At 41.5% G+C, this 25076-nt stretch overlaps 1 protein-coding gene across 1 annotated transcript in view; it reads right to left on the bottom strand.

The window, feature by feature from the left end:
• Positions 1–22516, bottom strand: part of PTPRR (protein tyrosine phosphatase receptor type R) — a 153410-nt gene extending 130894 nt beyond the window's left edge. The window contains exons 1-2 of the mRNA XM_082308958.1: positions 22441–22516; positions 7706–8010 (exon numbers count right to left, since the gene is read on the bottom strand). Of these exons, the coding sequence (XP_082165084.1) occupies positions 7706–8010; positions 22441–22501 (366 nt within the window). The 5' untranslated portion in view covers positions 22502–22516. The remainder of the gene's footprint in view (positions 1–7705; positions 8011–22440) is intronic.
• Between the last annotated feature and the right edge of the window lie 2560 nt (positions 22517–25076).

Genomic DNA, 25076 nt, shown 5'->3' with positions numbered 1-25076 from the left:
TGTGAAAGATATGACTAGCTTTTGTGCAAGTTTAGCATCCAAATGAATGTGACAGAAAATAACCCCAAAGTTGCCAGCATTAAGCTAATCAATTAAAGCACGGGGTTGCTGAATATCCCACTAACATTCTTTTATCATTTTGCCAGTCAGAAGAAAAAAAAGTGCCTTAAGGAGGTTTTAGTGCATGTTACAACCTAATGCAATCTTTCCTGTTTTCCACAAGGACTGACAGCAAACACAATACCACGATAATGGTTCAGCATGCAATTATCCCTGCTGGAGCGCACAGAAGGAAGCAGAAAGCAAATGAGGCCAACTAATGCAGATTCTCTAGATTTCTTTGTGCAAACAAAATCCAGAATGACAGAGCTGCAGGCTACTAGGTCTATTTGCAAGGCTTGCTGCAGATATGTTATGCCTAGTATAATTACTAAAGAAAGGACTAAGATAATGGTGAGCATCAATCTCTTATTAGAAGGTGGACTTAAGTCTAGAAGCCAAATACTGTGAAGACCTGGTGTTCGGGGTCATGACGTAAAGCGTAAAGCGACACAACAGTGATTATAACAATCACACTAAGGATACTGACTGATGTTGCGCACTGTTGTAATGTGTGACTAACATTTAGAGCTTGTTAGCAAGTCAGCACTGTAATTATAATAAGGTCTTAAAACTTCACTGTCTATCAGCACGGCACTTGTCCTCTGTTGTTCCAAGCATCAGACAAACACATGACCTGGAAATGGAGAGGGACACAGTTGAGACCTTACTGGATTTCCAGATCTTACTGCTCAGAAGGCTCCTTTGAGAAGTCACTGCGGAGACACGATTTTCTATTTATGCTTCCTCTGCCTGGCACAGTGCCAATCCCTCTCTTAGGCTGGCAATAACAGATGTTAAGTGACAAGAAGTGACATCTGACTTTTTGTTCCATTTCATAGACCATTAGCTTGGCTGTTTGCCCTAGCACTGGTTGACCTGCCACTTTATGGACTACGTGTTCTCCTCACTCATAACATACTTTTTGCCTTATTCTCACCCCATTTTGTAGCTTAATATACTTTCAAAAGTATTTTGACCACCTCTTCACAAGGCCTACAGAGGGAGTGAGCTTAGGGTGCTTTTACTGAACGAGAGGATTAGGATACAGAGAGCCCTCTGAGTGACTGCACCACGCTGCGTGCGGTCTTTCTGTGCACCAGAAGGTAAATGGCCTTTGGAGTCGGAGTCTGACAGACTCAAGGCTGAGACCCCAGGTTCACGCAGTATTCAAAAAGCACCTCCTTAGTCCCTTCCATTAGTACAATATAGTATAACTACATCTAGCTATAGATAGAACTACATATACATACATCTACATCTATCCCAGTGAAAATTAGGACATTACTGTACCGGATGTAATAGGAAGATAAAATTACCATTTTGAATAACTTCCAAACTAACTGTACTATAACATATCACGCAACATAGGGTGGAAGGCAGACGGTGCATGAGCAACAACAAACCAACCGCTTGCTTCAGAAACCCTGCCTGTTCTGTCATAAGAACATCCCCAGCCTTATCCATTCCTCTCCCTTCCTCTCCCTCCCAAATGAAGAATCACTTTTGGCCTGTGCTCTCCTGAAAGCGGTCCTTAATTTCTGGTCTAACGGATCACCCTGGGCTATCATAGTTTATCACAGACTTCTATGCACTTTTATCAGACTGAGACAGAAACATTTAAATATAACTTTACAGATTGTTCACCATGGCCTTACTGGGCCAGTTAACTGGGTGGGTGCTGTGCCAGCAGAGGCTGACACAGTATCTGAAAGACAGAAGAGTCCCTAACAAAGAGAACTGAAATAAGGAAGAGACTTTATCTTATATCAAGGCAAGGTATTCAACATCAGGGAAAAGAGTAGTAAGAGATTATGGAAAAACAGTGCATCAGTGGAGTAGACAGCTGGGGAAAGCTGGAACAGGTTACTGGTGAAAAAACATTATCAGAGCATCTTCTGTTCTTGGGATTCTCAGAAGGCCATTTACCTTCCAGTATGCAGAAAGATCACATGCAGCTTGGTGCTGTGACTCACAGGGCTCTCTGTATCCTACTCCTCTCATTCAGTAAAACTCTATGACTTAGCCGTGAAAAAGAGGGCATCTTATATTACCAAAATACCAGTGAGAAGAAACATGTATTTTCCATTTAAAGAAAAGTAAAAAGCAAATTTCACAGACATTGTTCCATTTTTATGAAGAGAAAAGAAAACTAATTAAACGTCTCCACAAAAATGTACCTATAGGTAAAATATTTTTTTGGACTGAAAATGCTTGGAAAGATTGAATGCCCCCACCTTTTTATCAAGCTCTCCTCATACAGTTCTTCTTATGGCACTCCAACAAAGCCAGTCAGTAGAGGGAATTTCAATGCTCAGAAGAAAGCATATTGTGTAGTGTGGCTCCCTTTGTTTGGCTGATCTTTAAAAGGAAGAAGCAAGTCTTGCATCAGAAGTAAGTCTTGAGTGGATACATGAAGGAGGAGAGAGTAGGACATTCTGTGTGTTACTAGAGGAGCTTCAGGAGGACACTACAGAATCATAGAATCATTTAGGTTGGAAAAGACCTTTAAGATCATCCATGTGGAAGTCATGGCTTCACACAAAGTACAAAAGAATTAGAAAAATAGACATTTCCAGCAGAAAAAAAGTAGTGGGAATAATAAATAAAATATAGGAAAAAATAAGGCAGATGAGTTCTGGGCCTTGACACCCGTAATTAAACCTGATGCATCAGGAAATGGGGAACTGATGGAGGAATAAACTTATATGTGTAAGGCCATGTCAGTAAGCAAGCAAGAGATGCATCTTCTCTGAGTATGTAGTATGAGCAGAGTCAGACAAGAGGATAGAGCAGTACTGGTGGGATGAATTTGACATAAGTGTAAAAGCAGTTCTGCTGTGATTTCACAGCCTCGTGGTTTTCAGCTACCCAAAGCCACCCAGAAGCAGCCCACCTACTTGAACTGTTCCTAGATTTGGAAAGGATTTCCACATTATTTCAATATAAAATGTGTTGTTTAAGCTGGGATCAGCTCCAGATTAAGATGGCACTAAATGTACATGTGGTGTGCGTGTATGAATATATATAAATATGTAAGTAGTCAGTGTGCAGCTGGTGCTTAAGCACCCACTATCATCAATAGAAATCTTGTCACTACAGCCATTTGGGCTTAAGGAGATACTTAGCTCACCCTGAAGTAGACATCAAGGCTATGTTCTACTGGTAGATTAAATGTGTCTGGTACTATTCTCTGACAGTAAGAAAACTGATGTGGAAATGGCCCGTGTCAGTGCTAATCTCCAAACCAGGATGACCACATCCAGTCTGACTATTGGATATGGTCCCTGACCTATATTAACTCTCTAATCACCCAGAATTTGTTTAGAAAAGTGCTAGATAGCTTAATAGACTACCAACAGGCTAGATTTCCACTGCCTATACTGAAGCTTGAATACCGAGTTCACATGTGGCTATCTGCTTATATATACATACACTCGTGTGCTTTACTCTTCCACTGAATCCTCTCTCAAAGCACTAGCATCTGAAGCTCTTCCTTGCGGTCTTCAGTGTGCTTAAAGGTAGATGGTTCAAACACTGGTGACAAAGTAGCTGTAATGGTATGGCAGAGCTATAGCTCTGAGGCATTCAGCCTTACCCAAAATGCCATGGAAAAGGCAAAGAGAAGCTCTGTGTGGCTGTCTGTGAATCTTATGTCCTACTGACATTAGCTGAGAGAAACTCTAATGAATCAACTCAGTTCAGTAACACTCATGTAAGCCAAACAAAACTGAAGAGATGCGCTGAATTTTAGGCTACTGTACAGTGCTGTGACCTTTCGAAGCAACAGAAATAGCGACAAATTTTCACATTTATATAAGAAGGCGTATAGTAGTAGCGAGGTATGAAAGGCAAAATGTCAATATATTGAGCAAGTTTATTACCTTTACATTTCTGAAACGCTTCACAGGATACAAGTGAAAAAAGCATCTGAGGAGCTTGGTCCAGTCTTAGTACAACGCACTTGTGTGCCTGAGACAGACTTTGGACAGACCAAACTATATCAGGTTGCAAGGGATGATGCTTTAGCACCTCCATGAGGTGATACTTTAGACCTAGTCTGAGCTGTAACCTTTACAACAAGTCCTGCTTTACTCTCAAGTGCAGCCTTAACTATATATATGTATGTATATATGTTTGGGCTTTTTAACAAGTGTGTTAGCAAAATTTTAATCATAAATGGTTATCCATACTCTGTATCTACTTTCCATGTACTGCCTTGACCTTGGTGGTGCTCACATTCAGTATTGGAAAGACTTGGAATAAACACAAATAAACATTTGGAGAACTTGTTCATTTCACTACTAACTCTCTAATATGTTCGATGAGCGTATAGATTCTGAGATCCAAAATAAACCCATACAAATAGAAAACTCTCAAGTATTACAAAAAAATTATGTAATTCCGTATGTTAACGAAGCAATTTTCATACGAGTTGATCTCACGTCATTTAGAGATAGCTAAGCAGAACATATGGTTAAGCACTAAGGCATTTATAGAACAGTCAAAATGCTTCTAAGAGCTCTGGATTGTCCTCACTTCCCTCAACAAACAATGTGCACTGAGCACACACACACACACAAAAAAGACAGGAACTTAATCCTGGGTAATGTGATGGAAAGCCTTCAGCTATATAAAACTCACTCCCAGAAAATAAATCCCTCCTCTTCCTCCCTCAGGCAAACAAGCACTACAGTTTCCCCAGGTTCAGTAAAATTTCTTCTTAATGTGCATTCTTTATTGACAGAGTCACAAAACATCACTTTTTGACACAAGACCTGCAGAATTCTTGGCTTCATAGCACTCTGCCGTGCCTTGGCAACATTTTGCTTGTCAGATGGTCTAGTCCTTAGCACAAAATGTAACCTTGTAATAGCTCTACATTAGGCATCCACTCACCCTACCTTTCCACCTCTATCACGAAGAAAATGGACCTCAAGTCACTGAAATTAGATTGAATTCAGTTTCTTCCCCTCTGCAGAGCCGCAACAGCGTTGATTTATTCTAAAAAATAACCCCCGTTGCTGGCTTTCATAGTAAATCACAATGTGCACTAGTCATGTAACTGGATTACAGGAAGCATTAACACTAGCAATTGCCCTTTCAAGTTGAGCAACCAACAACATTGCTAAAGGCTGGAACAAAAAGGGTCAGCCAGGGCAAAACAACAAATGTTGCCACTTGCCCTATATGATAAAAACCAAAACGCAGCAACAAGCAGTAAATGCTAGTTCGAAACAAAGAGGGGGCGATATACATGTATTCAAAACAAAACAGGCTCCCTCGGCAATGACATTAACATTACCATCTACTTAACATGAAATTCAAGAGGGAGAAACGAAAACGTTGAAGCGCGGAGACCTGGCAGGAGCAGGGCTGTGCTTGGATTATGGCAACCACCCTGCTGTGGGACAGCTGCCCTTTGGAGGAAGACAGCTTCAAAATTTCTTATTGTGGGATTAGTCCAGTGAGATGTCTGACTCTCAGCACTTCAGCTTTAAAACATACGCTTCCCCAAAGGCTTTTTATGAAAGGATGACATTAAAAACAAACAAAAAAAAACTGTCCTTCAACACATCCAGAGATACCTGAAGATCCCAAGCAACAAACAGCTTTCATGTCATGATTAGCTCATGCTGTTATGCCCCCCCTTAAAGCACATATGGTTCTCAGCCAGAACAGAAGGCTTCAGAGCAGCAGCTCCATCCTAGAAATGCAGTAGCAAAGCTTCAGACCGAGGTCACTTAATGAGAACTTAATGTAGATTTAATAGATCTTTTTTTAATGTGACTTCCGATTGAAAATCTGCCTCATTTAGCTTTTAATGCAGGCACAGAGCCAGTCAGCTAAAATCAGGGTAGCCCCAGAATATTTTGCAGGATTCTTCCATTTCAAGTTGAGGACCATGGGTTTCCAAAAATGTGCAAAGCTCTACTAAAATAACAGGCCACAGGTAACAGTGTCATTTAATGAAAAAATGAAGGGCCATGCATATTCTGAGTTGCCTGCATTAACAGAAAGGTTTCACCTTCACAGGAGGTGAAGTAATGCTTGCTATGGAAAAAAGAGAGCAGGCACCTTTGCTATGGCGTTGGCCCTCCTGGCTTAGGCTAGCTTGGGACATAGATGCATCCAAGCTTGCTTGGCATCTCCTCCTCCTGATCAGTACCATGCAGTATTGGGACTCTGTACAGTTGGCACGTCCCCAGTGAGGCAAGGCTGTCAGTACCTTATTTTGCTCTGATACGGACATTTACATACAAATGAATCTAGTCCACTGACTATGCTAGCCATCTAATCTCAAATTAGCAGGTCTTGTTCATGTGGGATGTGACAAGTCCAGAGCGCAGCTTTTTGAGCCTACTTCTCTGATACAATTTTTAACTGTTAAAACTTTAAAGTTAGACTAATAAAATTACTACCCTTTTTTTTTTCCTGATTATTCTTTTCTGTGTCACTAGCCTCTATTGCATTTGGTGCATTCATGAGGGCAGATCTCTAGAGGTACCAACAGTACGAGGAACTCATACACGATGCTGAAACACTTTGTGGGCTAACATGGCCTAGTGTTGTATGCTCTGTCTTCTTTCCTTATTCGTAAAGGCCATCTCTTTTAATCTAGCATCTTCTCTACAGAGTAATTTACAGAATTAGGCAAATAGCTGCTGATTGTAATTAGTCACATTGTTTCAGTTTAATCTTTATTAGTTCACTCGAATGAGTGCATGAGCCACTATGAATGGTTGTTCTGCCTTCCAAGAAGGAGAAGGATGAGCCCAACGCTCTTCTCCATAATCAAGCAGGGCTACCGATGCACCAGGGTGAGGCAGAGCAGTGTCTACGCAGAGCACGTACAGACTGTGCTGTGCATTCTGCAGAGGACACCTCTACTGACAGCATGCTGCTTCACTGGCATGAAGGGTGAGGATGCAGCAGGGTGGCATCAGTGTACAATTCCACTGCCATGCCCTCCGCTGCAGGAGGGAGCACTGCCATCACTTTTCTGAGAACGGGATAGATCACACATGTAGTTAACTGAAAGAGGGGGTCCCAGACGGTATCGCCCAGAAGGAGCACATAAGGCTTACACTAACAAAAACATAGTTCTTATTCTTTGCAAGAAACAGGCTTGTTTTCAAACAGCTACGTAAGCATCATGGCGGATTCACTGCAGAAACAGAAGTGAATGAATCCTTCGTGTCAGCCTTTTAAAATCTCCCTGCCTCTGTTGAATTGTTCCCTAAAGTACATGTTCTTGTGCCCTATCCAGAACAAGTTTAAAATCCATCCAGCAAAAGCAGTGCAAATACCAGTCAAGACAAGAGGATTAAAGGCATCTGAAGTAAAGGTAAGTTCTTTACCTACAGAGAGGCTATATTCTGCACTGGTTCATCAGATTGCTTGTTGATGATGGTGAGGCTATATGAATGCAAGCTCTACTAAAGTGAAGAGCTTCAAGATGTATGGTCATTACTTAGATTTAGATGATCAGCCAGGCAGTGGAATAGGAACTTTGGATACCCCACATTACAATCTATGTCTATATTTATCTACAGGCATATTTATTCACAAAACAACTCCAGAACTCAGAAGAAAAGGCACTTACCACAACAATCACATTTGTTGCAGGAATAGGAAGATTTTCCACTTCCAAATCTTGACCAGTCATAGCTAACAGATTGAGGGATGGGTCGTAGGCAGGTCTGGGGAAGGTCGATTTAACAATTATTGCAGGGTGCAGCTTGCTTATTTTGGTGTGGGAAGAAGAATGGAAATTTTGTTTGGAATTCTTATAACTGTCTGTATCCAGACTTTTCTCCACACTCTGCACATGGTGATAAATAAACACAGGTTTCCCACTCCTTCGCTGATGAATTGCCAAAAAGTGGTCATTGTCTCCAGAAAAGCAGCCTGCAAAAAGAGAAGAATAAGTTTAGAATGTCTCTCTTGAATATTCTGTAGACGGCGCTGGAAATCTGATGAGATCTTTGGATTCTGCAAGATTTGGAAAGAATAGTTGTGGAATACAAGAATTCCCTTAAAATCCCACAATACAATTTCTATAGCAATAGCTTAACAACACTAGAGAGAGTCTACTAAGTATGTGAAGTGTATCACATTCTGTCCTGGTTTCAGCTGGGATAGAGTTAATTTTCTTCTTGGTAGCTGGTATGGGGCTGTGTTTTGGGTTTAGGATGAGAACAATGTCGAGGATACACTGACGTTTTGTTCTTGCTAAGTAGTTGCTAAGTGGCGCTCACAGTGGTAAAGGACTTTTCAACTGCCCATGCTCTGCCGGGGGCACAAGAAGCTGGGGGGGGGGTGGCACAGCCAGGACAGCTGGCCCAGACTGGCCAAGGGGCTATTCCATACCATATGACGTCATGCTCAGTATATAAGCTGGGGGAAGAAGAAGGAAGGAGGGGGACATGGGGCATGATGGCATTTGTCTTCCCAAGTAACCATTACGCGTGATGGGGCCCTGCTTTCCTGGAGATGGCTGAACACCTGCCTGCCGATGGGAAGTGGTGAATGAATTCCTTGTTCTGTTTTGTTTGCGTGCACGGTTTTTGCTTTGCCTATTTAACTGCTCTATTTCATTTTACTTCAATTATTAAACTGTTCTTATCTCAACCCACGAGTTTTCTCCCTTTTACCCTTCCGATTCTCTCCCCCATCCCACTGGGGGGGAGCGAGCGAGCGGCTGCGTGGTGCTGAGTTGCTGGCTGGGGTTAAACCACGACACATTCTTAAACTCATTTTTACAGGTTTTTTTTAAAATGTTATTTATACTTCCAGCCAGGGTTACATTTCAAAAATGACGTGCAAGAGCAGAGCACATGCTGAGCCAAGTCCAACTTTGTATCGGCATCAACTCCAATAGGAAAACATATGCAGTCCGCTTTGTGATTTATTTAATCAACTAGTAATACTAAAGATGAGAATTGCTGTGATCATCTTTTATATATGGGGACTTGAGGAGAAAAGGCCAAGAACCAGATCCAAAAATCAGACTTAAACATGTAAGAAAGAGAAGAAAGGCAAAGCTCAGATGCCTTAGTCCAGAATCATAATTCTGCATTCCCTGTTCAGCTGCCATTAACTGCTTAGATCAGGAGGCCTTATAGTCCCTTGTGCCAACTCCTGTTATAACCCAGCCTACAGCCAAGCATTGCCTGGCCAGACAACGGAGCACCTGGCTCCCTGCAGAGGAGATATAGGTGTGTGGATTTAGCCATACCTTGTATACCTTGGTGTTGGTCACATGAACTCTTTTAGATTACATGCTTTTAATAAACTGTGTACTAGTGAAAAATTAGTTTTCTTTTGATAGTCAAAATACTTCCTAAAGATGCCTTTATAAAAGGAACCAGAACTAAAGTTTTATTTGATTTTTTTTTTAGGGATGAAACCTAGTGAATCTTCAGTTCCTTTGTGAAGAACAGAACAGCTGCAACAGCCCAGTTCAGCTCCCAGTCTGGAAGTCAGGCTGTCCCTCTGAGCAGAAAAATAGGCAAGGATCAGCTCCTTTATAGATAAAAAGTAATGAAAGCTGCATTAGTCACCTCCTGGGAGAGCACTCTAAGAAACCCACGGTGGTACAAAAGGGACTTTGTGTTCTAAGAGAAGTGAACCTCAAGAGCTCGCTCAGATCAGCCTGGAATTTCCTCTTCAGAAGCTGCTGGAGTTAATGGCAATGTTGCATTTGTGCACTGATTTTTAGTTTAAAAAAAAAAAAAATCAATGTTATTTTAATTCTCATAATGAGCTGTGAAGAACCGCTCAGAACCAACATGTTTCAATTCAGGCTGAACAAGAAATCATTTTGTTCTATTCAGACTGATTTTTGCCTCTGATTTTTGTGCTTCTGTAAGCAAATCAAAATAATCAGTCATTTGCACAGCTCTACCCAGTGCCCTTAGGAGATTTCAGTGTAGGTAATTACATTCTGTTGACCTAATTTCCTCATGAAATTTTGGTTAGGAAAATCAAGGACAATACCTTATCTGTGCTACAGTATTGCTATGCATCATTGGGAAATGCATTCTCTGCCAAAAGCGGGTTCATGTCAGTAGGCGGTGAAGCAATTCATAACATACATAAGCAGAAAATCAATAGGAAGAAGACATAACACAGAATCCTGCATTTTGCAGTACACTTAGAGATCCTCCTAGTATAAAGTACAATGCTAAACCTAAGGCTACTCTTTTAAATGGTAAAAACAAACACTGACACTTTCCTAGATGACCACTGAGGTCACCTACGTACAGCTGTTCTCAGGTTTTGATTGGGAAGATGACTGAGAGCAGGAGGGGAAAAAAAAAAAAAAAGAGAGAAACTACAGAGTATAGTCTTAAAGACAGATGAATTTCAAAGCTTGTTAAGCTGGCTGGGATCTCATTAAGCTTTGTGGGGGTTGGCTTCATTGATAAAATCCTGAGGGCTGGTCTTACCTAGCAACTGAGAGTTGTGTGAAAGGCAAAATAAAAACAAGGAAACATAGCACTTCTCATAGTCACCTCTTTGTTGGATTTATTTTCATGTCTCCTTCACAGACAACCGGTATTCTAAAACTGATCATAGATAATATACAGGAATGTAACTACAGACACATTCGGCGTTTGTGGTTCCTCTTTGCTTCCTTCATTCCTATGCCTTTGTTTCTGAGGGAAGCAAAACCACTGTGCTTCTCCTGGAATGCTTTATATTGCATTTCCTACCCACTTTAATATTCAAAATGACCCTTTTATTTCATTTATTTTTACCGGAAGAAGAAAAAAAATAATATCATTAAGTATTAGCCCAAATTGTTCACTGAATAACATTAAGGTAAATCCCAAGTATGACTTCAGAGTGAATCCTGACTGAACCCAGAGTAACACAGAAAAACCTGAACAGTTGTCTTATTTTTGATAAAACAATAGTTAAAGGAACTCTCCAAAAAGCTCGCCTGCTCATGAATCTCAGTACTTTATAACAGCAGAATCATCATTTCCCACTAAAACCCAGCAGGCTCGCTTCCATTAGAATGCCAAAAATCACATCAATAACACAGGACCCTGCAGCAAATTCAATACAAGATCCATCGCAGCAGAATTTCAAGATGGACAACAAGATGATAATGGTAATGGCTTATCCTGTAGAAATGAGAAATTAAGAACTCTAATTACACAACATACTCCTCGCACTCACACAAATCCATTTTTACCAGCTGATAGCACAGAAGTTCAAATATATTCCAAGAAAATTACTACGCTGAACTTGGTTTTCTGAGAAGTCCACCCAGCCCCAATAGCTTAAGTAGGTTACATGCATTTACAGTGCCCATGTGAAAAACTTCATTGATCTTAGCAGACTCTGGATAAGGCCCCAACCAAGATCAGACTTTGACTCCCAGACTGCGATGGATGCCTCAGGTGACCCTAACAAGTGGGCCACCCTTGATACTACAGGGGAACATAAAGCTTCCTCTTAATCTGATAAAGGGGGAAAATATTCCTTCTTCACCCCCCAAGCTTCAGCTCTGAACACAAGCAGTATGCACCAATGAGACACCCAGAGAAGTAAGTCATTAGAAACACCAGCACTTCTGCTACACATCACCTTTAAATATTGTGAGTCTCCGACCCTTAAGAGAGAAGACTGGGATTCCCCTATGGAGTTCTGTACCTATACAGAAAAAGCAAATACTCCTTTGTGGCCCCCAGGGAAACCAGAAGCTATGAAGAACTGAAGTACCACAGTATGATAGCAAAAAAGTGATGTTGGTGTCTTTTAAGATTCAGATATCCCAACATACACGTAAATTCAGAAAATGGGGCTTAGGACAAGGCTCAAAAAATAGAATTCCTAGAGGTATCTCTTCCATAAGCTTAGCAAACTTGATCCTAAAATGAATTTTGATATTCTGCTCACACTGCCCTGTTTGAACTCTACTTCAGAATGTAGAGTTATTCATGACTGACTTCTAATATTCCCTCAGTGCTGATATCACCCTTTAACTAAAATAATTTTATTCCTTCTCCTAAAATTCCCTCCCCTCAAGTGTATTTACAAAGAATTATCGTTTATTCTGCCTTGGCATTGAGAAGAACAGACTAGATGTTCAGAATGTGATTCCATGCTATTTCTTCTAATAAAAAAGATCCTGAATCTTCACCTATTTCTCATCTAAGTATAGCTATTTTTATGTCAATGGAAAATTTTATTTTATTTTTTGTTCCAAAATGAACAGTAATCAGTGGTTACTTTCAAACTCATATCAAAACTTCTCAGCAGCAGGTTTGTATCTACCTTTGCCCCTGGAAGACAGTCTACCCTTCCTTCAGCTCAATCATCTCATGTAATAACCATTCCTATTCCCTTTAGTAACATATGCGGCACTGTGACTTTATACTGGTATTTCTTAATTCTTTTTTCCAGTTCTTCTGTCTGCACAATGTCATGATTGGTCACCACACTTTTTCTTAGACTCTGGCTCCTGATGAATATTGCTACTTCTTCCTCTGTTCTTTCCTACTGATTGACATTTCCTTCTTCATTGCAGCTCCTCACATGCTGCTGCTGCTGTTCCTTAGATTTCTTTTTTAAAAAGAAAGTCTGTCTTGATCTTGTTTCCATGTTCCTCCGCTGTAAACCCCCTCTTTAATTTAGCTTCTCCTGTACCACAGTATTCTCCTTCCTCAAAATCTCAGATTATCTTTAGTTGCATTTCCAATCCCTGGAGCTTTGCTTCTGGAAACTCTACCAACTGAAACACTTCATCTATTAACAAAGTGCAACAAGAAGCTCCAGAGTGACGTAGAATACACACTTTCTACATCTTGAACATCTTCACTGCTGGTGCTAATTTCAGTATTTTCACCATTGCCGCCAGTTGCCATCTTTGTCTTCATCATCCTTCCTGGAAAGGAAAATTGGAAAAATCCCTACAAAACTCCCTGTTCTGCTGGCTCCAGCTGTTCTGCTTGCTGGTTCCAACTATGTGTTCACTTGATTTTCTTAGTTGTCTGCAGAAACATAGAAGCTTCTGTCCTGAATTAAAAAGAAAAAAGTATCCAATCTACAGAAAAATGATGGATAACGGGTCAGTAGAAGTCCATGTGAAATACCCACATGGTCCCAGCATATGGGAAGCACAAAAGTTTCTTATCATAATAGATAGGTAAATCACAAGAATGCTAGATAGCACATGCTGCTGAGCCTGTCTTACACTACAAACGTGTATTACATATGCAGAAATGAAAGCCTATAATAAATAGTAAATCAGATGTGAAAGATGTTGTGGCCACTTTTGACTGTCCCAGTTGGCCTCTGCTTAATAGAGAAATACCAAGATTACTGTAGACTGTCTTGACTCCCTGAATAGTCTCAGACAGTTGACATTTTATTTTAAAGCAATGTGCCAGAAAATTGTTAGACTCCCAATTCCCAAATACCTTCACTTTCTCTAAAATAGACAGATAAAAAATTTCAAGATAGTCAAGATCCATTAATAAGCCAGTAACACTGTAGCACAGTTTTCTCTGTTTAAAACACAAAAATATCACAGCTTTACAGATTTTTTATCTCACAGCCTCCAGAGCCAGAAACCAGAACTTTATTTGACTGGAAAAGGAGAGTCCCAGTGGGACATAACATTCTTTTGTAAACCTGATAGGGCCAAGATAATGGCATCTAAAGTCTTGATGTATGTCTGGAAAAACAATTTGAGGTCATTGTCTCAAGTCTTATTATTTGTTTTAATCTGAAGAAATTAGATTCATATTAAGATATGTTCCTGAACATTCCCATTTTCTGTAATGAGAGGTATACTGTGTATTTACTACTTGTAAGTAGTACAGTCACCCCAAATCCATCAACAGAACTGCTGTGCTATACCTGATAAAGGTAAGTAAAACGCACAATTAAAGGCAAGTAAAACACACAAGTGAATATAGACACATAGTACCTATGTTTTAAAACTCACACTAATACTATAACTAGCACTATAATAACACTGAAGTGTCTTTATAGTTACAGATATCTCGGTATATTACACAGCTTGAGATTTTCATGCTAACAAGCTGGAAACTGGAGGAAAAAAGGCAGAAAATGTAGAGTCATTTCATAAGGGAAAAACATGCTGAAACTTTACTGATTGGTTTCAAAGATAAATTTAACTCAAATGCAATTTGAGTTAACATATTTAATGCTGTTGCTAAATAATTTCTCATTTTCAGTAAGAAGACTTACTAAACTTTGGTAATTAAATTTTGTACCCTGAACTCCACATGCTTTTCTCTTTATGTTTAGCTCATTGTTCTGAAAGATGCTCTTAGGCCCATACAACCTTTCCTCACACCCTATAAACCAGCCTCTGACTTTGGACAGGCTCAGTCTTTATCACCTCTTGCACAATGGTTCATCTCGAACAGCCACCCAGAGTCACTGTGAGAGGCAGGTCAATGTACTTATGCAGAGCATTAATCAATCTTTTCCAATAATGCCAATGTTCCTACAGCTAGGAGATTCATTGCCTGCCTCTTTTTAGTCCATTGAGATGGATATGGTCTCATACCCTGCAGAGCAGAGTTTGCAGTCCTCTTTGGTCTATGTAAGGGCCAAGTAGATATTGGCCAAAAGGAAGGGAAAAAGAAATATCTCTCTTAGCATCTGTGCTAAAATGCTTAATATCATGCTAGCCATTTATGATCATGGCTCTAACTCTCAGGAGTCCGGATGACAAAGATACTAAGGGAAATGCTAACTACTGGTAATTTCTAGACATAGGATAAACACTACTATAGGTTTAAAAGACTTGTGTCTTCTCTGGGCTGTGAAGGTTGTCTCTTCTGGTGCAGGCAATGGGACCATCCTTTGGCTGTGACTTTAAAAAATATAAAAGTCTACTGCTTTATCCCTGTTTCATCTATCTTACCAAAAAAAACCCAAAACATATCAAGAAGAGTCAATGTATCTGGTGGGAAATAAAAATGTTTCAAATTATGCTGAAAGCACAAATGAAAACAAAAGCTGTCTGGAGGCAATATGCCTTGCATCTGTACTGTCTAGTTAACAGTACGTCTTACTGTCAGCAAAGTAGTACATCAATCAAATCTAAATCTCATTAGGATAGGCTACACAGTTTTAGCCAAACACAAATTACTGTTCAACTTTAGCGAGGTGGATGAAGAATTATTAGCAATAAAATGCAGTTGAACAGTGGCAAAAATATGACTTCACTATTAGCTGGACAACAGAACATACTTTTAAAAGGTGAGGCAAACCAGGCAAATCTGAAAAGGAAAAAATATGAATCCACTTGCTGGTTTGGTAGCACATGCATGAAGCAACACATTGGAAATTTTGGAACTGACGAAAGAATTCACCTGGAAAAATACTTTCCCACATATAACAGTCCTTGTAGCAGAGGGACTTGCAGGCTGTGACTGTTTCCATCGTTCAGAGAATAACGCCAAAACACAAAGCCTGATCAGATCCTTCCTTCACACCACAGCTTCCTCTTAAGACAAAGCTTGTTAGACCAGTACAAATTAAGCTATTCCCTACCCAAAGTAGGCTGCTAGACCTAATGATCTTTCACTGGGCATGATCCTGCATAGCTTCTCACGGCCTCCTTCAGTTAGAAGTTTTTCAGCCCTGTTACATTCAAAGTCTTGCTCATGAGCAAAGAAGAAGCACACCTTATACATGTAAGCAAAGCCAAGAGTTTATTGTTAGCATAATGAAAATCTTAACAATCTAATTCAAGAAGCATTGTTAGTCTAGATCTAACTTTTATAGAAAAGCAAACAATAATAATACAGAAAAAGTAACAATAATAGCAATAATACAATTAAAATTGTCAGTCCCTTTACCTGGTGTTCTCCAGGTCTGCATTTTACGTATTACTGAGCTGTTTATAGCATGGGGTCTTCAGTGCCAAGCCTGTACCCCAACTCTTATCATCCCACACCTGCACTCCTCTATGCCACATAGAATCATAGAATCGTTAAGGTTGGAAAGGACCTCTGAGATCATCGAGTCCAACCTGTTAACCTAACTGCCTGGTCTACCTCTAAACCATGTCCCTAAGCACCACATCCACATGTTTTTTGAATACTTCTAGGGACTGTGATTGTACCACTTCCCTGGGCAGTCTGTTCCAGTGCCTAACCACTCTCTCCGTGAAGAAATTTTTCCTAATATATAATCTAAATCTCCCCTGGCACAACTTGAGGCCATTTCCTCTCGTCCTATCGCTTGTTACTTGGGAGAAGAGACCGACCCCCACCTCGCTACAACCTCCTTTCAGGTAGTTGTAGAAAGCGATAAGGTCCCCCCTCAGCCTCCTCTTCTCCAGGCTAAACAACCCCAGCTCCCTCAGCCGCTCCTTGTAAGACTTGTTCTCCAGACCCTTCACCAGCTTTGTTGCCCTTCTTTGGACACGCTCCAGCACTCTCAGTGCCTCTGCTGTTCTAGCAGGCCTGTGTTACTGCTATCTGTATAAAACTAGAGTTGCACCACACAAAGATAAACAAGAGTAAAGCAGATATAGATGCTTGGTCAATTAGAGAAACTGCTCTTGACAAGCCCCAGTCATGAAGCCTTGCAAACTCAGTACAAAGCTTATGGCGTTGTTACTAGCAAAGGCAACACCACATTACAGGGCTACAAGGTCACAGTCCTTCATAGGAAGGGTTCTGCGCTTTCCTAGCTAGGTCTGGTAATAAAAAGGCCAGGCCTTTTGCAGCAGAGGAACAGTACCCACGACATGTCAAAATTTAGAGCAAGTAACCTACACCAGAGCTAAGCAAGCACGGAACAGGACAATTGTAAAAATTTGGAAAAATATTTTGGTTTGCCCTTAAACAAAGTGTTCAGAAATTTTGACTAAAACAAAAAATTCAGACAAAATCCATTCATACAAAATGTATGTAGGTATGTCTGCAGATGTATATACAATTTGTTTTTTCTGGGTGCTTGTGTGTGTGAAAGCGAGGGAGCGCATGCACACGCATGTGAGAGTGCGAGAGCACCCCGAGAGAGGGAGGGAGTACGCACAAGAGAGGGAGAGGGAGACAGAGATGATTGCAAGGAATTTTCTTCCTTTTCTAATAAGCAATCTGCTGAAAATAGAAACAACTGCAAATTCATTTTTGCTGAATTTGTCCTTTTCAGTAGGGTGAAAAAAAAAAAAAGCTCTGGCCAAAAATATCCACAGCTACAGTGAATTTGAATTAAGCACAAGTGGTATCTTTTTCAAAACGACACTTTGCATCTCGTTTTATGGGCCTGTTGCCTGGTATGTCAATAATGAAACTGGATACCACAGACCACTGATTTCACTAGGTCTACTCATGGGAATTAAGAGACGAGCCATTGGTCCCAAAGGCACTTAAGTATTCCGCCATACTTATGCCCTGGCACTAATGTGCTGTATAGTCTCACATCAGACTTTTTTTTCCAGAAGGTGTGAGAAAGTGTTGCATCAATTTGCTAATTTTGTGATTACTGTCATTTTCCAAATGAAGGTTGTGGCTAAATTCTGCTCTGCGTAACGTGAACGTAAATATATAGTATCTCTGTGAAATATATAGTATCTCCACGGAAATCCGTAGCCAATATGAAGGGAAGTCAAGTTCAGTCTTAAAGTTTTGGCTGGTTTATTTTTGCAGTAATACTGCTCTAGGAAATCACACCGAGGATTTCTGAGCAGATCTTATTTAGCTTCTCCAAGTATTTATTCCAAAGCCATGCTGAAAATCCTGCAGGACAATGACTGTGCTTTACAGAGTAAGAGTCCTACCGCTTCTTCTAGTCCCCCACATCAAGCCTCATAACATCCCTGCAGAGGGGGACCTCCACCAAACATGGCCACCCACTGTTATCTCATTAGCCTCCTTCTAGAGAGACAAACTCCCCCAAGAGCCCAATTCATGGTTTTTTCAGCAAGTCTCCTGCTTCACTCTCCAGAAAAGCTGGAACCGGCCTTTGCTGTCTAACATGTTTTAGTCTTCTCATAATACAACAAATGAAATTAGGCAGGGATTCCAAGATCACAAACCTCAATAATTTCCTAATGGATGTACTGAACGTAAAACTTTCATAGACAATGATGTCTTTCAAAATTATGAATAGCAAGAATTTCCACATGTAAAAACATGACAAGAGTCTCTTTTGCAACTAAATACTTTCTCAAAAATATGAAGTCAGATACTGAACTATAAAACTAATTCTCCCCAATGGAACCGTTAAAGAGAGAGATGACTACCCTCTGATTATCCATGAGTCTACTAATAAAAGGCACAAATGTCTACTGTAGTAAAAACACCCACTCACGGGCAGCAATATGTTTTCTAAAGAAGGCAATTATAAGTACCAGCTTCATTTAGATTATGTTAGTGTAATGAAGCAGAATTCCAATACATTTTTAAAATCAATAGCTCCTTCACATTCACTCTAAATGTATTTAGAAGCTAGAATTATTCACTGATTAGTATGAGGTTACTGAAATGGATCTGATTGCAAATGCATTTTGTGCAGATCTCACCTCAACCCTAGAAGGACAGTCCCCAGATTTTCTTATTTTTGTGACAGAGCTTGTGCATTTTTTAGAAAATAGGCCGCACAACACTTAAGTAGAAACCACAGTCCACTCAAGTAATTTCCAACCATCAGAATAATACACAGTGTATGTTTGACCAGGAAAGCTGAAGTACTAGTCTCTGCTCAGCAGAACTTAGTAAAATCACCCTGTGGACTTTGGTAACAATTAATTGAGAACCAGTCTCGCGTATTTATAATGTATGTTTCTACACCTAGTGAATTCCACCCAATGGAGTGTTAGTTTGTGGTCAAAGAAATTTCAGTTTTGATATAAGCAATCCTGATGTTATTACAGCATTACCCCAAGAAGATAAAATGCCACTATTTCCTACCTTGAATTTTACCTGATTCAGCTGACAGGCTTGGGGAACGGATCCATCAAGAGGTGGAGACAAGGATCTACATGCTTCCTCTCTGAAAAGGCTAGTAGGGAAGTATTGGTCCATACTGACTTAAGGTTGTCAATGCATCTCTTCACTGATGAAGAGAATAATAAAATGAGGTAATAGAAGCCCTTAGCAAGCTAGTGTAAGGCCTTTGCTCAAGAAACCATGACTTAGATGACTTGACCAAACCTTCAGTTGTTAACTCTTTGCTTTTCCAGGACCAGGGTTTGTTCATCTTAAAAGCAAATTCTGCAAAAATGCTCTCTTAAAGAGAGATTTTTAATGTAAGGCAGGTGGTGGGTTGATATGGTGATTGTTAAGTGAGTAAGTTTTTTTCTAGTCTAGTTGATTTTCCTAGCCTATTTCCTGCGACTGGATATTTAATTCATCATATATTTTAATTTTGTTCACGAAATTTGTTAGAAAAAAAAGAGGCAAAATAGTTAATTAGTTGAGTAATCTGGATGACGCAAATGGCTCTAATTACAAGTTAGTCTAATGCATCACTTTTTGTTTTTTTGCTACCACCTGCCATTCTTTTACAAGGAAACAATGCTTCCGAGTCATCTTGGGAGACATCAGTTTTTTATTGCAAGAACACGTATTAGATCATACCTACTAAAAAAGAGTATAACCTGCACTGCCTTGCAGTCTCTCATGCAACACATAATATAAGTTGAAGGTTCATGCTGACCTGTAATCAGTCACTACGGATTTAGGTCTTCATCCAACAGCAACCTCTATATAGGTTGATTACTTCACCTGCTGCACTCAGCAGAAGGGCCTAATTCTGTTTTCAGAGATGCACACACAAGTGTGTTTGATTTCAGCAAGCAATATGAGGGTATACCAACAGCACAATTGGATTTAATTTTCTGTTTACACAGCTGTCACGCTTTATTGGAATTGGTATCTAAACCAACTTAGTAAAGCGGTACCTGTTCAAGCACATGAAAATTCCCAATCACATTTTTGACAAGAATATTTTCCATTTTTTGTGTGAATACATATGTAAGCTACTGTAACACAACCATAGTAGAATTGTTTTTCCATAGCAAACCAGATTTGCAATATGACATGCATTACCTTTCCATTACAAAGCACTATTTAAACACATTATAGAATGAATTATTTTTGCTGTAGCATTAGCTCAAGTAAAATGTAGACTTATGTTTTCTTTAAAATCTATTATCATCAACTGATATCAAGGGAGATTTTGTTAATGTCTGCTGACAGTTTCTTTAGCATTCCCTAGAAGCATGCCTCATGTATAGTCAGCCTTGGAACAAAAAAGCCAAGCAGTGTCCATCATATTACAAAAAAATTGACATTTGGGATATAATTTGTGACCTAGCACTAGTGGCAAGTGGAATGCATTTTGTGATTCCACATGAACCAAAGCTGCAAAATCACCGTCAATAATTCATAAGTTCAGGCTATACATAAAACATGTCCATAGTGGTAGCCTGTGTAAGACCAAATTTTCTACTCGCATCAGATGAAACAGAGAAATCTCAGCAGTTTAAGCTTGCTATATTATTTCATTGCTGTGACATCTTCAATGACTTCCAACAAGAGCAAGTTGTATGCAAGCCCTGCCTGAGAGGAAGCACAGCTCTTGCGCTCAATAGGAGCCGTGCCCAATATGCAAAGGTTGAATTCAGCTCCTGTCGATCCTCTCTGTTGCCTTCTCTGAAACAATTATTTTCCAAGATTGCCCAGGGAACAAAGTAACACCATACAAACGTCTATTTTCCTCTCTTTTTCTCATGATTAGAGACATTTTCGTAATAAAGGCCATGCTTTGTCTGCAATCATTCCCAGTAACTTAATGAAACAAGTAAAACTTAGTAAGGGAAGTAAATGGCTTAATGGCAGGATATAAACCCAGTTTCCATTAGTAGGATAGAAAAATGAAGCACATCAAAACTAATGAGAAGTCCACTATTAATAGAGGATACATTGAGATTAGAAGGCACGTTATGTCAAATAGAGGCTGTACGCTAATTTTGTACAGATGATCATTTTAATACATGTTGTAAAAGAACAATCTAAAAGCAGCTTAAGGCTTTTATTAAAATGGATCACAAAATGCTCCCTATCTTTCAGTCAATAATCTCTTGCACATATGAATATAAGGCATAACAGCATGAGCTTCCTAACTATAGATACACAGGAAAGAGGCTCCTGAGATTTTATGAAGTGTAGCCTAATATTCCAGGGCAATAAAATACCAATAACTGAGGCAAACCACTTCTCCTGACAACAGCAAAGAAAAGAACGCAGTGCCCACTTCCTGATGTATCCATACAAACAACTATTTTCACAACACGGCTAATTGGGGGGGAGGCATACATGCTCATGCACTGCTTCCACATTAATAGAGGCATGAAGTTCAGTTGTTACTTTTAATGATTCTACAGTAAGACAATGCAAATTAGGTGCATCTTAAAAACCTCTCCTAAAACCAACATTCCCGGGAGCAAAAGAATCGGTACCTGTGCATATAATTGTTGTTGTTAATTAAACTTCAGTGAAGTTAAAAGCGGGGTGCGACAGCCGTTTACTGCTTCAGAAGTAACTATGCTTGCCATAAATTATAAAATGAAGAAACTCTTCAACTTTACTAATTGAGAACTTAATTCAGTTATACAGTTACCTCAGATTTTATTTCCTTCCTAAGAGTATATATGCTTAACTCTGCACAGGAGAGAGACTCTGGAAAATAGGCAGTTTTTCATGACTTAAAAGAAGCCCGAGATTTATGCCAGAAATATAAGCTACGACTATCAGAACGAAACCGGCAGTGGAACTTCGTGTACGTACTCGGGCGCTCATCGCTCACCACATTTCTGAATGAGGCACACGTTTTGCTAGCAAAGCAGAGCGAGGATTTATTACCGCCGCTACAGCCGAAACGCCTGCTGTCGCAGCTGAAATTTCCCTTTCTAAAAACCCTGCTGCCGCGAGCAGACACAAGTGGCAACGCCTCCCCCCCCCAGTAATTCAAAAGCAACCAAACAACCAGGAAGGCAAAGGGGTGAAGAGGCAGGGTTTTCTTTCGCTGCCCCAAGCCCCGGCCAGGTCGGGGCGATGCGGGGCCGGCGGGCGGCCGCTCCGCGGGGCGCGGGGCGCCTCGGCGCGGGTCTCGCCCGCCGCCCGCCCCGCCGCCGGCGCGCGGGGCCGCCCGCTGTCCGCGGTGCTGAACGGCGCTCGCGCCGCCCGCCGCCGCCCGCGGGGCCGCCCCCCCCCCCCCCCCCCCCGCCCCAAAAGCCCCGCCGCCACAACAGGTGAGCCGCCCGGCGCAAGCGGGTGCCCGCCGCCTTCCCCGCCCCACCGTCCGGCCCCGGCCGCCCCCGCTCACCTGCGGCGCGGAGGTGGAGCAGGAGGCAGAGCGCCCGCAGGCACACGGCCGCCCGCCGCATGGTGCGAGCCGCGCTGAGGCGAGGCGAGGCGAGGCGAGGGGAGCCGGGCAGCGCCGCGCCGCCGCGTCCCGCTCCCCCCCCGCCCCCGCCAGTGAGCATGCCTGGGAGCCGGCTGCGCATGCGCAGCGCCGCGCGGGCGGGAGGGCGGTTGGGCGGTTGGGCGGGCGGCTGCCCTCAGCTGCCTCCTGGGCGCGGGGTGAGGCGAGGGCCGAGGCCGGGCGGCGGGGAGCGGCGGCGGCGGCGGCTGGGGCTGAGATCGCGCCCCCCCCTCCCCCCCAACACACACCGGGAGCGGGGGGTTGTGGAAGAGCCGAAGTGTCCGGGGACGAGAAGCGAAGGGAGAGATCTCCGGTTCCAGCCGCATGCATGGGCAGGAGGCGATGGCGAGGGGGCTGGTTTCTCCCTCAGCTCCCAGCTGAAGCAGCAGTCGGGGCTCGCTGCTGCAGCGAAGCGGTGGGGTTTGCATCTCCCCAGTACTGCAGCGCTGATGAGGCTCGTCTCGGAAGATTTGGCATGTCTGGGAGGACTTTGACGATGTGTGGTTTTGTGCTTGCGGCAGAGGCAATCCCCCCCTTCAATATGTTGTGCAACACGTTGTGTGGTAAAATAAGCAGTTAGCAAAAACTGCATGATGGAAATCACGGCTGATACAGAAATTAAGTAACGTTTGCTTGGGATCTGCTGAACTCCAGGCAGTGGTTCAGACCAGACTGATGCAACCCCTACTCAGGAGACACTTAGGAAATCTGATTACATGGCTATCAGAGACCCATATAAAGAGGCCAAACGTGAAACAGCCCTGTCACAAGATCATTTTCTAAAGTTGAGTTTAATTGATCAAAAGAGGCACCGGAGGCTAACCTTGAGAGGAAGCGGCAGATGTGTCACCCGGCAAGTGATCCGTCTACAGCCTACTGCTGGATGTGGCAAGCAGTGTACACGCACGGTCAGGTCTGCGGCTGAAATGATGCGTCCTAAGTAGAAAATAACAAAGAAGATTAACCGAGCTTGCTTGCTTCTAACTGGCTTTAAATGAACCTTTGCGCAGAAATTGTCTTCATATAAAGATGGGAAGGGCTGCGCAGGGCCTGATATCTAGATGCGATTGCATGTGTGACTGTACAGATGCAAATGAGCTTCCTTTGCCAGCCCCCACACGGCTGTTCACATGCATATAGACGGTTAGGTCGTTCGTTTGACAGCAACGTAAGTGAAAAAAGGCTTGGGTTGGAAGACAGCCCTCAATCTTGAGCTCTGCCCGAAACAGGGAATTAAAATGAACAAGGGGATTTTTGAACAAGGAGTGGTATTTGAGCCCTGTCATCTCAGTAATATCTTTTGTAGGTATTGTGCCTCAGATGCCCTGCTAAGTCGTGAGATTTCTGCTGCTTCCTCTACTGAGATGATAATTTGCTGTGGGTATATACAAATTGCAGCACATCCTGTTCCAGTTTAATCCTACTAGTTCTGACTAGATGAAAGCAAAAAGAAGTGAAAGAAAGAAGTCTGTCTGTGCAGTGCACCCTAGTTGTGTGCCTACAACTGCAGTTCCAGGGTGCCCAGGCCTCAGATGTATACATATGGGAAAAACAAGCAGGAGGCTATACTTCCCTCGGTAAGTTGCGCAGTGCAAATTAAAACTTAGCCAACTCCTAGGGAAAGATGCAAGAAAAATTTACTTGCAGTCCTCTGATGTTTTGTTATTGTCCACAAGTCGTCACCCTTGTGTGTTCTAGGTAAGGATTTAGGGTCAAATATGTCAACAGGATAACTCCACTGAAGCTAATGGTATTGATTTGTCCCCATGTGGTTACAGGTGAGGCGGCTGTGGTTTCATATGATTGAGCACTGTAGCTATATCTACTCACCTCACTTGTAGAGCCCTAAGGCACAAAGACCAGATGACTCACCACTACTCTGTTAAGAAAACCGTTTTCCACTGGGGAAATGTCTTGAGATATGGTTTTGAGCCCATAGCCAAGAAAACATTTAGGCTTCCAACGCATAGTTAAGCTGGATTCAATGGGAAGCTAAGACTAAATAATTTGCTGAATTTTATATCAATGCATCCTTTTTAAAAGGCAGTCTCGTCAATGCAAAATGGAAGCATTACTGTGGAGTGGGAAGCTGTTACACAGAAAATGAGCTAATACATGTTGCATCAGCTTGAATTCTCTAGCTTCACTGAATTTTTTTATTTATTTTTGATTTCCAAATACAGAACATGATATTAACAGAGTGGAGATCACTAGTGTGTGGCTTACTCAGAGTGTATTAAATCTAGAGCTGAATTAAGTGTTCAGCTGAATGCTGAATATTACCAATATTTATAAGTGAGGTAAATGGTACGGGATACTGCTAATTCTTTTCAATGTTTTTTCTGTGGTACCTTCTTCTCTTCTGATGTGACAGATTGAGTGTGCTGCTGAGAAGTCACACTCGATATTGGTTACAATTAAGAGAGACTGTTAAAAGTGTTAGAGGTCTTACTGTTTCCCTCCCCTGTCACACTGGGTAGACCATCTTCCTCGTCTGGGAATCATTTTGCACTAGATTTCCATTGACAAATTGCTTT

This window comes from Platalea leucorodia, assembly GCF_965183815.1.
Source record: "Platalea leucorodia genome assembly, chromosome: 4".
In the NCBI taxonomy this organism is placed as follows: Eukaryota; Metazoa; Chordata; class Aves; order Pelecaniformes; family Threskiornithidae; genus Platalea; species Platalea leucorodia.
The sequence above is the reverse complement of the archived record's forward strand: the minus strand, read 5'-3'. Positions and strand labels throughout refer to the sequence as shown.